The following is a 19,001-nucleotide window of genomic DNA, read 5'->3' as shown; positions in this document are numbered from 1 at the left end:
GTGTTTACCTTTCCTATACTTTGCACTCCAAATTGTATTTTTGTAATGTTTGTTGTTGTAACGTTCTGACCCGCCCCGACTGGACATCCGCCAAAAAGAGCTCTATAGCTTATCGGATTCCTCCAGTGTAAGTAAATATTCTGATACTGATTCTGATTATAAAAACACACACAGCCTCACCAAGGGCCACTGATCGTGTGCGGGGTGAAAGTCAATCAGGTGAGCCGGTGCCAACACGAAATTATATATTTTATATGATAATTATTTTTGCTCCAACTTTGCTGTGTGTATAAAAGGGTAAGGTCACCGCTGACTGTGATCGCATTCCCTTCTCAAGGGCAGCTATAGCAGCCCATTAATGATTCTCTCGTTGTGGTGCCACGTTGCTCACGGCGAAAGGGGGCCCCCATTCCAGCCCCAAATCCACGGTCACCAAAGACAAATACGCACTAACGTTCTCCATTACACCCTCTTACAGCCGCTTAGCGCAAATAGGATGGTGCTGTTATTGTGCTTAATCTGAACACAACCAGCGGGTGCCTGGTAGGCCCTGACAGGGAGAAGTACACTTATCAGAGGTTTATTGTATTTACGTTATAATGAGTGTTCAATCATTTACTAGCTAAGTCCTTCCAATAACCAATCGACATGGCTCGCGACCATGGTGTAAATGGTTAACGTGACACACTTGCAATTCGAAAGGAGTGATGGGATTTTTTGTATTCCCACATCCCCCCTGAATATTTTCAATTCCCACCTCCCCACCTCTGCCCACCCATCAATTTATAAATGGATAAACTCGAATAAGTCAATCGGCAGGTCACGCGTGTCGTGGGATAAAGTGGGGACATTCCTTGCCTCGTCGAAGACGGGTTTGTTTACCGGCTTGAAAGAGGACTCCACAGGACCCTACACATTGACCACATTGAGTAAACCGCTGTGGTCTGTTTAACACGTGGCAGGCTTTCGCGAACAATATAATTCACAACAAACGTTTTAGGGTTCGATCGCGTTATTTATAAATGTGTCGTAACCCTCCACCACCCGACACGGCCAATCAGCAAAAAAGTGTCACGTTGACAAAAGACAAAATAGTTCACTACTTTAGCCCACCGGTGTGTTGAAGCGTGAAACCGCAACATTTACTATTTTTTAGTACGACGTTTCGCTGGTAATTGCATCCAGAATGGTGAGGCTCTGCTCTGGCTCCCGGTCTTATATAGAGCAGCAGCAGGGTGACGTCATCATTTAACTCATCAGGTGCAACGATTTGAGGCGGGGGGGGGGGGGGTTATTGTAATTATATACTAGATTAGCAATCAGGCAATTGTTACGATGTGAGTTGTAGATTAGTAATCAGTTGCAATGTGTGTTATTGTAATTATATGCTACGTTAGTAATAAGTTAATTAGTATTTGTTCAATGAAGGAGGAATAGCAAAACAACACCAACTCTCTCTCTATCTCCGGAAGACCTCTCGTCGTGATCCACCACCAGACCTCCAAATTTGCCCTTCAACTCCTGAACAATATCGCTGCCATCGTACGCAAGAACGTCATGCATGCCACGAGGCGTAAAGTTGGAAAAAAAGACGATACATCTTTTGTTGTTACGAACTCGCCAAACGGTGTGTTCCTGAATGCTGGTGTAAGCCTCATGAGTTGCATGCAAGCGCTCATGAAGCTCTTTACAGGTAATGAGCTTTGTCACTGACGCACGCTCTCCGCTCTATTATAAGCTGGGGGGAACCCCCCATTAACGAGCGATTGAACTCCCACTGAGAAGCCCTCTCTCTCTGCCACGGAGCTCTCGAAATGAACGCACAGGTTCGCAGATTAAACCTGTCCCACCGACCCATTTTCAGCACGACTCTCTATTTAAGCGACTATTTCACGGTCAGCTCAATGTGTCAAGATCTCGTTCTTGACACAGGTGTCTTGACGTTTCGCTGCACGTGCTGAGAGCTTGGAGCCTGTCGGAGCCCCTGGGGTTTGTTGGGAGGTGCTGAAGAAGCTCCCGGGGGCACGTGGAGCGAAACGTCGGGCATCGTGCCAAACAACGAGCGGTACAACCCGAAACCCCATCGGAAAGCTGTAGGGCACAACCACGAAAACCTATGCAGTTGTATTTCTGTTTGCTGTAACAGTACGAAGGAACATTAGAACATTGAATTTGTCTGTTCTGTTATGGATTGATTCAATGATGGAGTATTTTAAGAGTTTAGTTAACCAGGCAGAGGCCTTTATCCAACTGGGGATTGACAAAGAGCTGCAGATGATTATCTTAACCAAAGGGACTCTTGAAAATCACGTCTCAATTCCAAGGGGGTTCTGGCAAGACGGCAGTGATATATACATTCGCCATTCACTTACATAATCACATATATAACCATCTAATTATACCCCCCAAAGTAATACATGTAAACATGTATACATTGCAAAGATGAGGACAGTAAATGTTATATATGAAGATTTCTTACAAATATATATTTAATATACGAGACATTATGGATGGGTTTTTTTCAGGTCTCTGCATTGTGATATTTGGCAATATTGGCTTCATGTGGGGTGGGAAGGAGTACAAATATAAGGGATACAGGCTCACAACTCTGCACAGATGGACACAAGAATCCATGTGCTGTGTTGGCAATCTCCTTGTCCCCACACAGCCCCACGCCTCCAAACACATGGCACATTCTCGTGGTCACCCATGCAAGTACGAACCCACTGCGCTTCTGAATGTGCCCCAACTTATCAGACCCTGGGAGCTAAGCAGGCGGGAGCCTGCTTGGCACCGGGATGGGTGACAACCATGGCTTGTAGTTGTTGTTTTTGTTTTTACAACGATTAATTGAATCGCAAGGGAGAAGTGAATGATGACAACCACGTGGTGTGCTTTGAAGCACGCACCACTCTCAATGAAGTTCACGAAGTTAAGAGTCGAGTTTTTAAAAAATGAACAAAAGTCAGATGCCTAGTCCCCGGGTTCAGTTATGGATCGTGATGAGCCGAGAGCGTCCGTCTCGTTTGTATTGTTTGTTGTTGGAACTTTCTGACCCCGTGCCCATACTGGACATGTGCGAACAAGAGCTTTATAGCTCATCGGATTCTTCCAGTCGAAATATTCTGATTCTGAATACGTAAATGCCAACATGACCCCAAGCTCCCTGTTCCCATGCGATGTATCCGTTTAACCCGGGGTTTAAAAAAATAAATGTTAATAGTTTGCAACTGTCTGCCGTAACACCGAGCTGATACATTTTGACGTTATGGGAGGCCGTGACGTTGGATGTGAGATTCATTTGGACGTTTTTAAATGCAACATAGAGGATTTCAATGCAACAAAAATTATTTCAATGCAACAAAAATGATTTCAATACAAATCTACGCGAGTAGCGAAACACAAACAGCGGGAACCAATCGAACCGACACGGCTGAGAGAGAGGAACCCGGTTACAATGCCGACGATTTACGCCAAAATCCTCAAGTACTGTTACTCCCCTCAGGATCGACAACAACGAAACAACAATAGAAATAAACTAAAGGTATTTAAATACAATATACACGAATAATGGGACATAAATAGCGCTGATAAGAGAACAATTCAGAAGCCATACGGCTGAGGAGGTCCGGTTACAATGACGACGATTGGTGCCAAAATCCTCAAGCTCTGTTACCCCCTCCCTCCCCTCAGGATCGACAACAACACAAATAAAAAAAAATTAAATAAAATCTACACGAATAGTGGGACACAATTGGCGCTGAGAAGCGGATAATTCAGAAGCATTTCACCAACGAAGGCGCATAAGTTTCAATGACAATCGGTGCGCCAAAAATAATTATCTCAGGTTTCGACAACAACCACCACCACAACAAAATCCATAGAGGCGTTGTTACATAATCACTGCCTCAAAGCGAGCATTACTCACGCGATTACACGGGCACGACTTTGTGTGTGTGTGTGTGTGATGGCATTATTGGTGGTGGGAGGAGGGGGAGGTACAATCTTTTCTTTATATTCGAACGTTCGGCTTAAGCTAATAATTATTGTGTACGTGTGCGTGACACGGCAGCGATGGTGGGTGTTTGTGTTCAGTGGCATCTCTCCCACATTTCTTGCTGTGGTGTTCACACCTGATGATGATGATTGCTTGTGATGCAATCGAAACGTCGTGATTACATTTTTTTTTGTATCTTTTTTATTTCTTATTTTTTATTAGTTATTTTATTTACCTATGTTACGTGACTTTACCGACATAACGAAGAGTATGGTGTTTGTGTTGTTGTTTGGTTTGGTCACCGCACGCGGTAACTGCGCGAATATTAAAACCCCGAATGTCAATCGGCGAATTCCCTGGGACAAGAGTGTCAGTCTTTCAACCACCCAACCACAACAACCACCACTCTACCCCTTCTCCCATCCCGGTATTGAGACCACAGTGGGTTTCGTTTTTTGTAATATATCCCGAGCGTCCTCTCACATTCCCTCCATTTGTGTGGCGTCGTTCGCCAGGGCGAACGTCGCCACACGAGGACAAAAAAGGCCCCTTACGAGGACGTCCACCTTGGAGATGGAGTTGATGATGACATCGGTATCGCGTTGCGGGTAACAGCCGTGGCAGACGAGGATGCCTGATGCACAAATGGATCATTACAAAAAAAAACCTCTCCAGTCAGTATATCTGTCAACCCCTTATCAGTGCCCTACCCGATTACAGACCAATTCAGATACCTTATTGATCACCCCGTGCCCCTTATGAATCTCAACTTTAATCCTACAAAATCCCATCACAAGGGAGAAACACAAATAGACAATCACCACTAGTACACTCACCACCACTACACTCACTACATAAATGTCAACCCCTATCAGTGCCATACCTGATTACAGACCAATTCAGACCTTACTGGTCACCCCGTGCCCTTATAAATATCAACTTTCATCCTACAAACTCCCATCACAAGGGAGAAACACAAACAAATAGACAAAAAAATGTTCTGTTGCCCGTATTGAAACGGCTGTACGCCGTATGGACCTGAAAACTCAATTTCTCTGTACAAGAATACGGGCAAACCAATGGGTTGACAGCTATGATACCTGATGCAGAAATGGAACATTAAAAAAACAACTTTCCGGTTAGTTATGCGACTGTGGTCATCCAGAACAGACCATATACAACGTATTATAACGACGCAATGCCCCGATCCACAAATACGAAGGAAAACATCACGACGATACACTCCGCTTGCTCCTGACTCGGTTATCTGAACGTGAGATTGTAGTTGTTGCGTTGCACCTACATCAGCCATACAAAAGAAGAAGACAACGCGGGTGATATTTTTTTTTTAATCGAACAATCATGAGGACATAGCAATGAATTTCGATTTAAAGCTTTCGTGACTGCAGGGATTCATCTTCTTGGTTCTTTCGGTAAAGTCACGTAACTTTACCGAAATAACCAAGAAAGAACCAAGAAGATGACATAGCAATGGCTTTTGTGCGGCAAGATTTCATCCGGCAGTGGAATGATCATGGCCGTCAGGTGTAGTTACAACTCAAAAGTGCCGTCGATTTAGGGTCAGCGAGGTTCACATTCCTCGTTGCTCATCTCTTGTGCGTGGTGGTCTCCCATCCAAGTACTATCCAGGCTCAACCCTGCCTAGATTCCGAGATCTAAAACTAAACAATTTGTATTTTACCAGGTCAGGCCCACTGAGCTACATAGCTCTGATTAAATTTCGATTTAAAGCTTTCGTGACTGCAGGGATTCATCTTCTTGGTTCTTTCGGTAAAGTCACGTAGAAGGGAAGTAATAAAATAATAAAAATAAAACATAATAAAACAATTCTCACATTGTTTTATTATGTTTTATTTTTATTATTTTATTACTTCCCTTCTACGTGACTTTACCGAAAGAACCAAGAAGATGAGCTCTGATTAAATTGGGCACTTGCTGGACATCTGTGGGAAAAAAAATCTTCATAGCTCATCGGATTGTTCCAGTCGAATTAAAGTTTCTGATCTCGGATGAATTGATCATAGGCAGGTATACGAGACAAAGATTCCCTCTATAGCCTGAACAGACAGTTGGGGTAAGTTCTGCTAGCAAGCAGCAGCTATGAAGGCCAGCAAGGCACATGAGGGGATGGGTGGCCAGCACCATGAACCGGCCTGCCTCTGCCTCCCCAGTGGCGATGTTTACACAACCCCCCCAGGTGCTAATTTGAGGCTGAGTCGACCTAGTGGAGGCCCAAGACCGGTTCAGGTAATAGTCACTGGTTTTGGTGGCCGTGAGCGGGAATTGAATTCGGGTCGCTGCGTTCGTAGCGGAGCGCGCTAACCGCTGAACTACCGCTCCCCACGGATATACATTACACACACACACAAATGGCTACGCATGTCTGTGTATACGCATATACGAGCCACATACAAATTCATGTCTGCATATTAATGCATTCTTATAGCAGGTGCAGTAATCAAAATGTACGCCGTGGAGTTGTGAAATTATTGGTAAGCAAATGGGAAATTGCAGTCTTTCTAAAATGTAATCATCTCTACAGTAACAGTTCAATCAAATGTTCTTTATTTCACTAGATAGAAGCCCATTGAGTTGTGAAACCTCAATATATCCATGCCAATTCAAACATTGGAACCATATATAGGGGGTAAAATATTCCATCTGGCAATGCCTCTTCACATGCACGCTGGGAAAGGCGCGTTTCTGAAATACAATTTTTGAGGCAATACCAAAACACATTTTCGGTTTCATAAATGTTTTGTTAATATGTAAGGGCAAGTATTGAAGATGGACCAGGACCAAAATTATTGGGTGTGTCTTTTAAAAGTACTGTATAGCCAGGTATATTTAAAACAAATACACACCCTATATAGCAAGCGAAACTCTGACTTCAGTGCTAAAATCTCGTTACCGGGCAGGCTTAGCTACATTTCCATTCCCTGGATAGCTTTGAAATGAAATCTTTGACGAGTATGTGAATTTGTTAACGTTTGAATTTGCGAATGTTTGCCAATGTTTTCTCTCTCCACGCTGCCATTGTCCGCTGTTCGCCACGAGACGCGGTTCGTGCGACGACCACAATGCCCATTAAAATGTTACAAATAAAAGATGTGATTATTGATTACAAAAATATATATTTAAATCGAGTGATGCAATCACAGGTCTGAATTGAAACTACTCAGCAACCCGTTTATATATATAAGGTGAAGTATCCACCGATTCTGAATGGTGTTACACTATACCATGCAGTAACCCCACATGGTATAGGGTCACACCAATAGTGACTGATGGGGTTATACTCGTAGGAACCTCCTGGTTACACCAGCCCACAGGGGATTATTGTGTCCGTCGTGCAGGGTGGGGCTGAGTGGGGAGGGAGGGGCTGGGTGGGGAGGGTGGGGAGGGGCTGGGTGGGGAGGGTGGGGCTGGGTGGGGGGTGGGAGGGGTGGGGCTGGGTGGGGAGGGGCTGGTCACCCCGTGGTGCCCTTATGAAACTCAACGTTTAACCTACTCACGCCGGCTTGTGCCCGCCTTCACAGTCGGCCATATTTGCGGAATACACCACGCCGCCGTTGACCCTGGCCATTGACCGAGCAACCCAACGTTCCTACCAGCTCCCTCCGCAGGACAATGTGTTTAATTCTTATTCTTTTTTTTTGTCGTTGCTGCTGCGTCTTCCCACAGTTGGCCCGCTTCCGCGAGCTGCTCTTCACATGCGAGGGGGACAACGAGACCTGCATGGTGGACAACTACCGTCCGCCACAGCCCTTGGGTGGACGCAAGGTGCGCGCCTCCTTCCAGTGAGGAGCGCAGCGTTGGGGAGCACGGAGAATCATCATCACCCACTGCCCGTGGCTTCCCAACCACCAGCGGGGAAACACAACCCTCGCGCACACGACACCTGCACCGCTCGCTCGTGTAGCCCCTCTCCTCCCTGCACCCAGTGCCGGATTATGCTAGTGCGGGGGTTCTGCAGCGTATGTTATGAAGGGGCCTTAAATATAAAAAAACACGCATAAATATGAAACACACATTTTTAACTTGCATAGGAAAGTAATTGTATTTTTACATTTGCTATACCGCCGGATAATATAATACGACAAATCGCTAACCTTAAACACCCAAGCGTTCAAAAAAGTTGAAGGCGGTATAGTACTATAGTAAGAGCAAGTGCAGAATCACTGGACCGGAATCGATAGCTCGAAAGCGTTTAGCGCGGGGCCCTTGAAAGTGCGGGGCCCGTAGCTACTTATGTAGCTACTTTTGCTTCTAGGATAATCCGGCACTGCCTGTACTGCTTGTCACATGCCATGCCCGTGTGGATTATCCGCGTGTCTGCTCACGTTTAGGGGCACTTAGAAACAGGAGTGCCAGTCACTGCGGTGGGGGGGGGGGTTCGTGGGTGATCGGACACCCGTGGAAGTGGGTTGGGTATGGATGGCCAAGAGACATCCACACAAAAAATACATTTGGACGAAAAAATTGACGGATCGGTCCTACGTTGCATGTTGCCGTATGTTGAACTTCTTTCGCACCGGACGTAGCCAAACGTGCTAATCTGAGGTGCGGGAGGGGGGGGGGACGGGGTTTAAGGACAATAAACTAAACGCAAAAAATGCATCGACCTAAACTAAATGCAAAAAATGTGTTGAGTTTAGGTCGTTGCATTTCGAGTCCACACATCGTTGCCCCTTTCAACAAGGTCACGTAAACGCCGATTTGTGCCGATGATGGAATTTTTTGCACAGCCAGCGCGCAGGCGGCAGGCTCGGAATGCCGCGTCAGTTGCCAGTAATTGCGTAGATTGGACGTAATAACAGTACAAGTAGAACTCCTCTCATCCGTGATGAAGTGGGGAGTGTGCACTTCACGCATCCTGTGTGTAACCTAACCAACAATCAGGGCACCCACCCCGACTCCCAAAGTGTGGCTTCGCCCCTGCTTATAAGGCCACGGATTGCCGCTCTTAAAGCACCTTTTGTGCTTAGAGCAGGCGTCTAACGATGCCATCTAGAAGCGTGCCACCGATTCACAGTTGAGTGTAAATTCGTGACACTCGCGAAACTAACATGCTCAGCATCACGCGTGTGATAACTGATGGTGTTCTATTGTAACGCACATACTATACAACTTATAATACAATAGAGGCTATCGGAGTGAGAGAGAAAACAAACATTCAAAATAGACAGTGAAAAGAAAATAACTAATAATCGATTCTTTATTCAAAATCATGACCCCCCCCCCCCCACCACCTACACAAAATCATCGGCCGCTGGGATGGGAGATATTTACACGCTTGGTTTCGGGCCTCGGAAGCAATTTGATGACTTTCAAGCGCGGCTCAAATTGTCTCACAGCCAATGGATTCCTACATCTCAACGTTGACACATACCCCGGTAAACCTGAAAACTCTGGGCCAACATTGTTGGAAGCATCTGTGGACCAACGTTCCACGCTTACTGGGCATGGACTTCCGTACGACACAATGTGCACGTGTGTGTGTGTGTATATGATCGCTAACAGCACTTGCCCCCTACAGTCTGTTAAGGCTATATGGGGGATCTTTGCCTTTATCTTTGTATACACATTGCACATGTACAGCCCGATTGTCAATCATACACTGCTGTCTGCACGAGGACCTCCCAACGCCTTGCGGGCCACGAGGGGTTAAATGACCATACTTCACCACCCTCGTCAGTGTGGGTTGATGAAGGTGGTGGGGGGGGTGAAGAACAACAATGGATCTGCTACCCAACAGCGCCCACTACACATGTCTTTCATTGTGGTGGTCTCCCATCCAAAGCACTCTCCAGGCTCCAGCCTGCTTAGCTTCCGAGATCTTGATGAGATTGGGTGCACCTTGGGCGAATTGGCCATAGGCACGTATGCATTGCACACACTTAATTGGCTATGCATGTACACGTAAACGCTTAATACAGCCCACATACAAACCCACGTCTGCATATGCATGCATTATTTTAGCACGTGCAGTCATTGTAATGTAAGCCGTGTAAGTGTGAAATTAATGGTAAAGCAATGAGGACATTACGGCATTACGAATATGTAATAATCTACGCAGTAACATTTCAATTCAATGTTCTTCATTTCGCTAGGCAAGAGCCCATTGAGTTGTGTTGGACCTCCATTAGCCATATGTTGTAAGAGAGATCCTTCTGTAAGTACTTTTACAATTGGACAGCTATAGTCTCATATCGGTTGGAGGCTTCAATTCAGGCTGTGACACTGAAACATAATAACTTACACTCGCCAATTACGTTACAGAGTAAACTGGCACTGGGTAATTTAGCCCCACTAATCCCAAGATAATAACCACCACACACATACAGTATGTCACGTAATAATACATAAAATACACACATACAGTATATAACATACAGTACTGTATATAACATCAGTGTAATGTGATGAACACGCTTAATTTTAAACACCTAATGTGCTTAGAGGTACAACATTACACGAAAAAATCCCAACCTGTAATCCGTCGCTAATGATGAGCGACGCTCTCTAAGCAGCTCCTAAGTAGCTTAGTGTCTTTGCTTGCTTTTAAATTGAGTTTGATTCAATGTGGTACTTATCCCCTGATGCAGCTATTAAATAAAATAAACCCCAACACATTCATATGCTTGGTTCTTTCGGTAAAGTCACGGAGAAGGGAAATAATAAAATATAAAACAATACAATTCTCACGACGTTTCGACTGCAACACAAGCAGTCGAACCGTCGTGAGAATGTTTTTAAATATTTTCCTTATTTTATTGTTTCCCTTCTACGTGACTTTACCGAAAGAACCAAGAATAGGAATCCCTGCAGTCACGAAAGCTTTAAATCAAAACTCAACACCTTCGTCAACAACAATGTGCGGCATTCATAGCACAAATATAAAATAGGCGACGTTTCGGGCAACAGCCCTTCTGTAAAGCACAATGAATTGTACGTGCTATGAAGTAGGGACATTTTAAAAAAATGCGCCTATAATTTGTTTTTAATTTTAGAGCCACGGTGTTATTGTTGTGCCTGTGCGAATAGCGTCACCAATTAACATGGCAATATTTCAAACTATCCGCAAGCTGTACATCGATGTCAAACACATACGATAGGGGGCTCAAACCCGTCAGACAGAACGGAAAACGTCGACCTGCCATTACGCTTCTCCTCCAGTCCACATCTAAGATTACCGTCACGGGCTGCCCGCGACCAAACCGCGTGAATATTTAACGCGTGGCCGCCAGCTCCATCGTTGATTTCTGGATGGAATCGCCGCTCGAGTGGTCTGCCGATGTGTGTCGTACAATCCTCCTCACCTCCACGCCGACAGCCAAAGGGTGGACGTGTCCACGCAATTTGGCAATGGTTCAAGTTCATTTATCAGGTATAGCCCTGTGAGCCATTCGGCTCTTGAATCGGGTGCAACCGCAACAAACAAAAAACAAAAACATGAACAAGAAAACATCTTAAAGTGAATATGTGACTGAGTGCAAACAGAAAATCCAAGAAAAGACAGCAACATATTGCAGAAAAAACACCATACACCAAACGGTGTGTGCAAAAATCCCAGTGGGATGCAAGTCAAACAACAACAACAACCACAAGACAACTTAGATTAAGTCCATCAGTCTAACTCTGTACTAGAACAAACAAACATGGCCAAACCAGTAAACTTTTCGAAATCACCAAAATAAAGCAATGAAACAGTGATCATAGGAACTGTGACGGAATTTTCACAATAAACGACAAACAACATCTACTACCAAAACCCTGCAGCCATAGCTGGCTGCATGAGTCACTCCACAACAGCAGCAGGAGCATCAATCGGAGTATTATAATTTTTCAATGCACCTTTAAGATCAGCACACTAAATCAAAACACGGGTCATACTTTGCAGCGATCATCAATGGTACGGACAACAACACCCTCGGCTCGTGCACCACCTCCGCCGTTGCTGGTGGGCGATGCGACGCGGACGGTGTCAAAGTTTCGAAACGAACGAAATGCGTGGACTCATTGCGTAGGGCACGTAGTGTGGGTTGCAGAGGGGCATTGCGGCGATACCCATCGCTGTGCTGTACTTCGACGCTCTCACGCCGGCTCTGCCTGCCTCCGCCGATCAACGATCGAGCCACCGGTTCGGGATATTAATCGCACACATTGGCAAAAGTAAATTGCGAATTACGCGAACGTTCTCAAAACGTTGTAACCACTCGCAAAGGTTGAACGAGCGAAAAGCAACGCAGAGTCGGATGTGAACGCGGCAAACTGTGTTCGCTGTGTGTCCACATTTTCACCTGCGAGCCTATTCATCTTTCCAGAAACAGATTTACGATGGCAAACCTGCTTCCAAAATGTGGCCTTTCTTCACGCACTTAGCTGCCATGGAGGAGGGGAGGGTGGTGCTAAAAGCACACGCACTGTTTAAACAAGCAGCATCGTGCAATCTGGTCACGTTTTATATGAGGGTGGCTTCGCATTGATGTGCGATGTCTCGTTTGTCCCAAATCAACTGCTGGAATTTTTAGTCTGGGGCTAAAGCAGATTCTCTATTAGAGTAAGGTGTACCAACAGTGACTTTGTAATTGAATGGAAACGTGTTCTTTCCCAGTGATGAACAATCATTATCAGTTTAATTAATTTGGAAGTTATGCAGAATAAATTGCAATACGTGATTGGGCCTGCTGCTCGCATTCATTGATTCTTAATAGACTCGTGAGCGATTGTAATGCCTTGGGAAGCCTTCATCCAGATGGATTGATCGTGGCTGATTATGATCACGATCGTCATCATCGGCCGCGATCTCTTCAAAGAAGAACATGTGGTTTGTTCCAGGGCATCCCTGATTTATCGCACGGCATAATATTTTGTGATTTAGCAGTATGTGGTAAAGAGAATATGCTTTTGCTGTCTACTATAACACATTCCTGCGGAGGGAGCTGGTAGGAACGTTGGGTTGCTCGGTCAATGGCCAGGGTCAACGGCGGCATGGTGTACTCCGCAAATATGGCCGACTGTGAGGGCGGGCACAAGCCGGCGTGAGTAGGTTAAACGTTGAGTTTTATAAGGGCACCACGGGGTGACCAGCCCCTCCCCACCCAGCCCCACCACTCCCACCCCCCACCCAGCCCCACCCTCCCCACCCAGCCCCTCCCCACCCTCCTCTCTCCACCCAGCCCCAACCCTCCCATTTTTGGATGCACGACGGACGGACACAATAATCCCCTGTGGGCTGGTCGAACCAGGTGGTTCCTACCAGTAAAACAAATGCATTACATGCGAATAGTTCACTGATATATTGTCGGGTTGTAGATCGTGTTTATCTGGCCTGAGCGAACTAATCTCCCAGCACGTGGGGCAAAACGTCGGACAATCTTGGTGAGCCATCGGAGACACGGATAAACCAAGCCCGTAAAATAACACTTTGATAAAGACCACACGAAAAATACACAGCTTATGTGTGTGTGTGACTCCACGAAACTGCACTCTTTAAATGCTAGCTTCTTATTCTTTATTTCATATATCTATATCGAGTATATGCATCTGTGTGTGTGTGTTTGACTTATACGCATTCCGAAAGTTATTGCACAATTGAAGCACTAAAATTGGCAGCGGGCACGTGCAAACTGTCATGTCGAGTTGGTGTCGCGCTGGCAAAAGTTATCTTTAACGAGAGTGGCACGCACGTATGTGCATGTCCCACATGCTGCACTGACGATTCTGCACTGCCCGGTGTAGCCGTTTGGTCACTGGCTGGCAGCTGTTTTAGGGCTTCCTATTAAAAAAAATAATGTTGTTGCTGTTGCGCAGATGAGAGTTAATCGCTCATACATGCACATTAAAACACAATTTTGCGAATGTGATTCCCGGAAGGGTCTATCTATGCGTTGCGCAATGATTTCCATCGAACGATCTGTCCCGTGTTATCTTGTTAGCAATAAAAGCATCAACGAAATGGCCAACGTGTACTCGCTTGTGTCAGAGGGGGGCCACTTTGTGTTTAATGCGGCGCGGTTATATTAATGTTGTCTGCTTTTATTATGTTTTTTGTCCGGGTTTATATTCAAAATCAAATGAAATTTTAAACGTGGGCTTTCATGACCAATATAAGGATTAATAATTAAAAAAATATTGGTCACAATATATCATCATAAATATAATATGCTTATTTGTCCAGGAAAGCAACACTGAGTTGTATGACTCTTTTTTTGCAGGGTCCTGCATTGGATATTGTTTTAAATATGTTTTAGCCAGAACTAAATATAAGAATAGGTGTTACCCTTTCTGGCAATACAACAGGTGTTAAGATGCTCAAACACCAGATAAATACAGTACTTGCCAGGAATCAAGACTGCAATAACCACATATACGTGTGGTGAACATGCGGAGAAACATGCTCTCATATTGTATGCATTGTCTTTAAAACTGATTGGCCTACACTAGAGACAACTTTCTTTATGGCCTGAATGAAAATATGTTTAAGACATTTGTTTTTTGGGGACATTCTTAAGACAATTACAGTCGACAGTAGTTTCACAGTAGGGGTGGTGGTGGTGGTGGTGGGCGATGTTGCTACGTGGTTTTAGCAAATTAATTTATTTGCGAAAATTATATTCCAATTCGGACCGCGACGCCAACACACGCGGCTCACTCCTTTGATCGAATAACGTGACGGGATCTCTCACGGACATTACGATATGGACGGCGTATATTTAACACACTCGCAGTATTAACAATAGGGGTATTAACCATGGGGGTTAACACTGCCGCCTTTGTATCCCGAGTACCCGATGTGTACACGCCATACTCATTTAAGGCTGAGTAGACCTAGGAGAGGCTCAGAAGCAGTTCATATATCAGACATTCGTCACCGAGTTTGGCTTTGAGCGGCAATCGAATTCAGGTCGCCGGGTTCGTAGCGCGGTGCGCTCACCACTACACCACCGCTCCCCTCAATAAGGAGAAGCACTGATTCACAAACGATGGGGACACGTTAATGGGCCCTCTTACCAACCCGTCAACGTTTCACTGCCTTGAGAAATTAATGTCACTGCCTTGAGAAATTAATTTCACAATTTGCCACCGTCTAGACAATGCAGCAGCTGATTCAGCTTTATCTCGTGCGTGAAGAAATGGCACTCACTTGCAACACGGGGGGCTGGCTGCTGTGCAATGCCCTCTTTCCTAACTCTGGCCGTGTGTGACCATGGGCTTTTGGCAGTGCAAAAAAAACCCCTTGTAATGCAGTCGTTTTTGTTTTGTGAGTTAGAAGTACATTGTTAATACTGCGTGTGCGTTAAATATACGCCGTCTGTATCGTAATGTACGTGAGAGACCCCGTCACGTTATTCGATAAAAGGAGTAAGCCGTGGTCCGAATTTTAATATTTTTCGTAAATGAATTAATTGGGTGATCCCTTTCGAGATTCCCCACTGGAATGCCTTGCGTCCTTCGCGACGACTGACTGAATACGACAATACGTACTGCGAAAGCAAAGGGTTTCTTCCGTCTTGCTGAGGAACAGGGAAGGAAGGTGGCAGCATGGATGGCGATTCACAGATCTGGGACTCACACAAAGATCGACGTGACTTTACCGAAATAACCAAAGAGTAATTCCTGCAGTCACGAAAGCTCCAAATCAAGTTTTTATCCTCCGTATAGCCTGTAACAAACTGTTGGGGCCAGTGCTGTTAGCGAGCACCTATGAAAGCCGGCACGGCACACAAGCGCGTGGGTGACCACCAACCACACCCGGCCGCCTTTGTCTTCCTAGTGGCGATGTTTACACACCGCACCAGGTACTCATTTGAGGCTGAGCCGACCTAGGGGAGGCCCAGGACCGGTTCAGATAATCGTCACCGGTGTTGGCCGTGAGCGGTAATCGAACTCGGGTCGCTGGGTTCGTAGCGCAGCGCGCGAACCGCTACACCACCACTCCCCCCTCCATATATACATACTCTGAACTGTTTGAATCGGTCCCACAATTGTGCGCACAGGTCTCGTAATTTGCAAGGCGTGGCAGGGTGAAGTGGCAGCTGCGGATGTGAAACGCCAAAGCGCTTGCGACGGCTGCAATTCAGTGTGGCTGTGTACTCCCTCCTCCGCTGCAGGGATTTCCAGATTGGATGCACGTCGCATCAGTTACTCATTTGAGGCTGAGTCGAACAATTCAGATAATTGTCATGGATGTTGGCCGTGAGCAGGATTCGAACTTGGGTCTCCAGGTTCGTAGAGCAGCGTGTAAACCACTCTACACTACCGCTCCCCATGTGTCTCTCTCACACACACACACCGCGTCTCTCCCAGGCGTGTGCTACCGCAAAGGCAAAACGATGTACAAATTGTGTCGCAAATTCTGTGACAAGGGTTCGATTGCAAAGTCGGGAAAACCAGGGAACCACAATTGTAGGAACGGATGAGAATGTGCTGCGCATATAGGATGCCGTGGTTAACAGCCCTCAATCACAAACTACTGTATTATGAATATCATATTCTAAGGTTTTCGGTAAAGTCACGTAGGTAAAAAATTTAAATTTAAATGTATTTTACTTTTATTACTTTTAACTTTTTACCTACTTGACTTTACCGAAAACCTTAGAATATGAATCCTTGCAGTCACGAAAGCTTCAAATCTAGAATGTATTATGAATCTCTAATACTTTAGCGGGCAGCCTATAAATGGATCACCCTGTATAACAAGAAAGCTAAAGCAGAGGCTGTAGTTGTACATGCAACGGCTCGTAGCTGGTGGTGGTTGCATATCGTTGGTCTGTGGCAGAGCGCTCAGCTCACAGCACGAAACATCCTGGGTTCAGGTCTGCGTTTCAGTCATGCGTAATTAAAGAGGGGTCTCAAGTGAAGCGATTTTAATGGTCAAAGCCCGGTCACCTTGCAATGACTGCACACAGTAATTTTATATCATTTGTTTTTCACATAATTTGGCATAATCCAGCTCTGAGGATGAAGTTAATGGTCCTTATTGGATGAACACTCTTTTTGCAAGAATTAAAAAAATGGACACGGCCCCCTAGCATGAACGAGGCCATTGATAAAAACATCATCGTAATAGAATAACAATCCCAATGATTTCACGTGGCAAACTTACGCCCGACACAGAATGGGAAAGCTTTAATCGAGCAGTGGATTGACAAAGGGCTGAAAATTATTATTATTATTAGAAGTAATACCACATAATAACGGGCAGGTCCCTAATCCCAGTTGTGCTAAGGTAATGCTTTGGGGCACAATGTCTATGGAGGCTTATTATTTATTTAGTTTTCAATCTGCTAATTTAACACAGGTGCAATCAAAATCAGAACTCACGAATGCATTCACTCTACCGGGGGAAACACGGCTGTCAATTACCTGCGATGGGAGAGGGGGGAAAAAAAAGGGGGGGGGGAGAGGGGGGGGGGGAAAGGGGGGGGGGCAACTGCATCACGCCGGTAACAACGTGTTGAAATACAGCTCCAGGTAGGGTCAAAGATCCAGTGTAACCAAATACGACGTAAGAAAAAAAACCTACGACTCCCCGTTTCGCCTGCAACGCATGGCGGGTGAGAAGCAGGTGAAACAGCACGCAACCAAACAACAGGAAACAAAGCCCCTGTTGACATGAGACACAACGATGAGAGATTGGGTCACCTTCAACATAATCACCTTTTCCACTTTGGGAAGGCTGCGGTCTTGCGTTTAAACCTTGGCGATAAAAATCACGCTTTAAGAATGCGGACAATCTTTTCCATGCATATATTTAATAGAAAATGTACGAGGTCATCTTCTTGGTTATTTCGATAAAGTCACGTAGAATGGAAATAATAAAATAATAATAAATTATTAAAATAAAACATAATAAAATATTTTATTATGTTTTATTTTTATTATTTTATTATTTCCATTCTACGTGACTTTACCGAAAAAACCAAGAAGATAAATCCATGCAGTCACGAAAGCTTTGAATCGAAATGTATGAGGTATTTTTGGGTTAGATCGTGTAAATATATAAATGTGTCGTTAAACCCGCCACCACCCGACACAGCCAACTTAGTAAGGGTTGTCACGTAAACAGAACGTGGCCAATTTGTCACTAGTACAGCACTAGTGTGTAGTGTATAGTGTAGTGTATAGTAGTGTAGTGTATAGTGTAGTGTATAGTAGTGTAGTATATAGTAGTGTATAGTGTAGTATACTAGTACAGCACTAGTGTGTAGTGTATAGTGTAGTGTATAGTAGTGTAGTGTATAGTGTAGTGTATAGTGTAGTGTATAGTGTAGTATACTAGTACAGCACACCGGTTGTGTTGGAGAGCCAAGCCACAACATTTACAATCTGAGTACAATGTTTTTGCCAGAACTTACAACTAGCTTCATCAGGCAACAGCCATATTTGTGGAGGGGTCTTACTGTTTCGTTCCTAATTTAGAGGCGTAGATGTGATGACCACGCTTCTGCGCTCTTGTGCAAAGTGGGGGGGGGGGGGGGGATTGCTGAGTCAACGTACATTATGCATGTGCATTTTGCGAGCACTTTGATCTTGTCCTTTCGTGGTCACCACATCTACGCCTCTATATGAAAAACGAAACGGACTTCTCCACAAATCTGGCTGTCGCCTGATGAAGCTCGTTATAATTACTGACGAAACGTCGTACTCAGATTGTAGATGTTGTGGCTTGGCTCTCCAACACACCGGTTAGTGCTGTACTAGTGTACTACACTATACACTACACACTAGTGCTGTACGAGTGACGAATTGGCCACGTTCTGTTTACGTGACAACCCTTACTAGTTGGCTGTGTCGGGTGGTGCCGGGTTTAACGACACATTTATATATTTACGCGATCTAATCCAAAAAAAACCTTCTATTATGGATGACATTGGTCGCAAAAGCCTACGTGCTAAACTGAGAAAATGTATCATTTCATAAAACACGAATACTTAAAATATTGTATATTACTTACGTCCAAAGTCATTGGTTTACA

The 19,001-nt window shown here is 45.0% G+C and overlaps 1 protein-coding gene across 2 annotated transcripts in view; it reads left to right on the top strand.

Moving 5' to 3' along the window:
• The window catches only part of LOC144735177 (carbonic anhydrase 2-like), a 527,023-nt gene extending 517,805 nt beyond the window's left edge, over window positions 1-9,218 (top strand). The window contains exon 7 of one of the 2 annotated variants that reach the window (XM_078617629.1): window positions 7,703-9,218. In XM_078617629.1, coding sequence (XP_078473755.1) covers window positions 7,703-7,822 — 120 coding nt within the window. In that variant the 3' untranslated portion in view covers window positions 7,823-9,218. The remainder of the gene's footprint in view (window positions 1-7,702) is intronic. The other variant, XM_078617628.1, reaches the window with a different exon arrangement.
• Window positions 9,219-19,001: the final 9,783 nt, after the last annotated feature.

The sequence above is a fragment of the Lampetra planeri genome, chromosome 54, assembly GCF_965212315.1.
Source record: "Lampetra planeri chromosome 54, kcLamPlan1.2.h2, whole genome shotgun sequence".
Lineage (NCBI taxonomy): Eukaryota > Metazoa > Chordata > Hyperoartia > Petromyzontiformes > Petromyzontidae > Lampetra > Lampetra planeri.
This window is presented reverse-complemented; position numbering and strand designations above follow the sequence as displayed.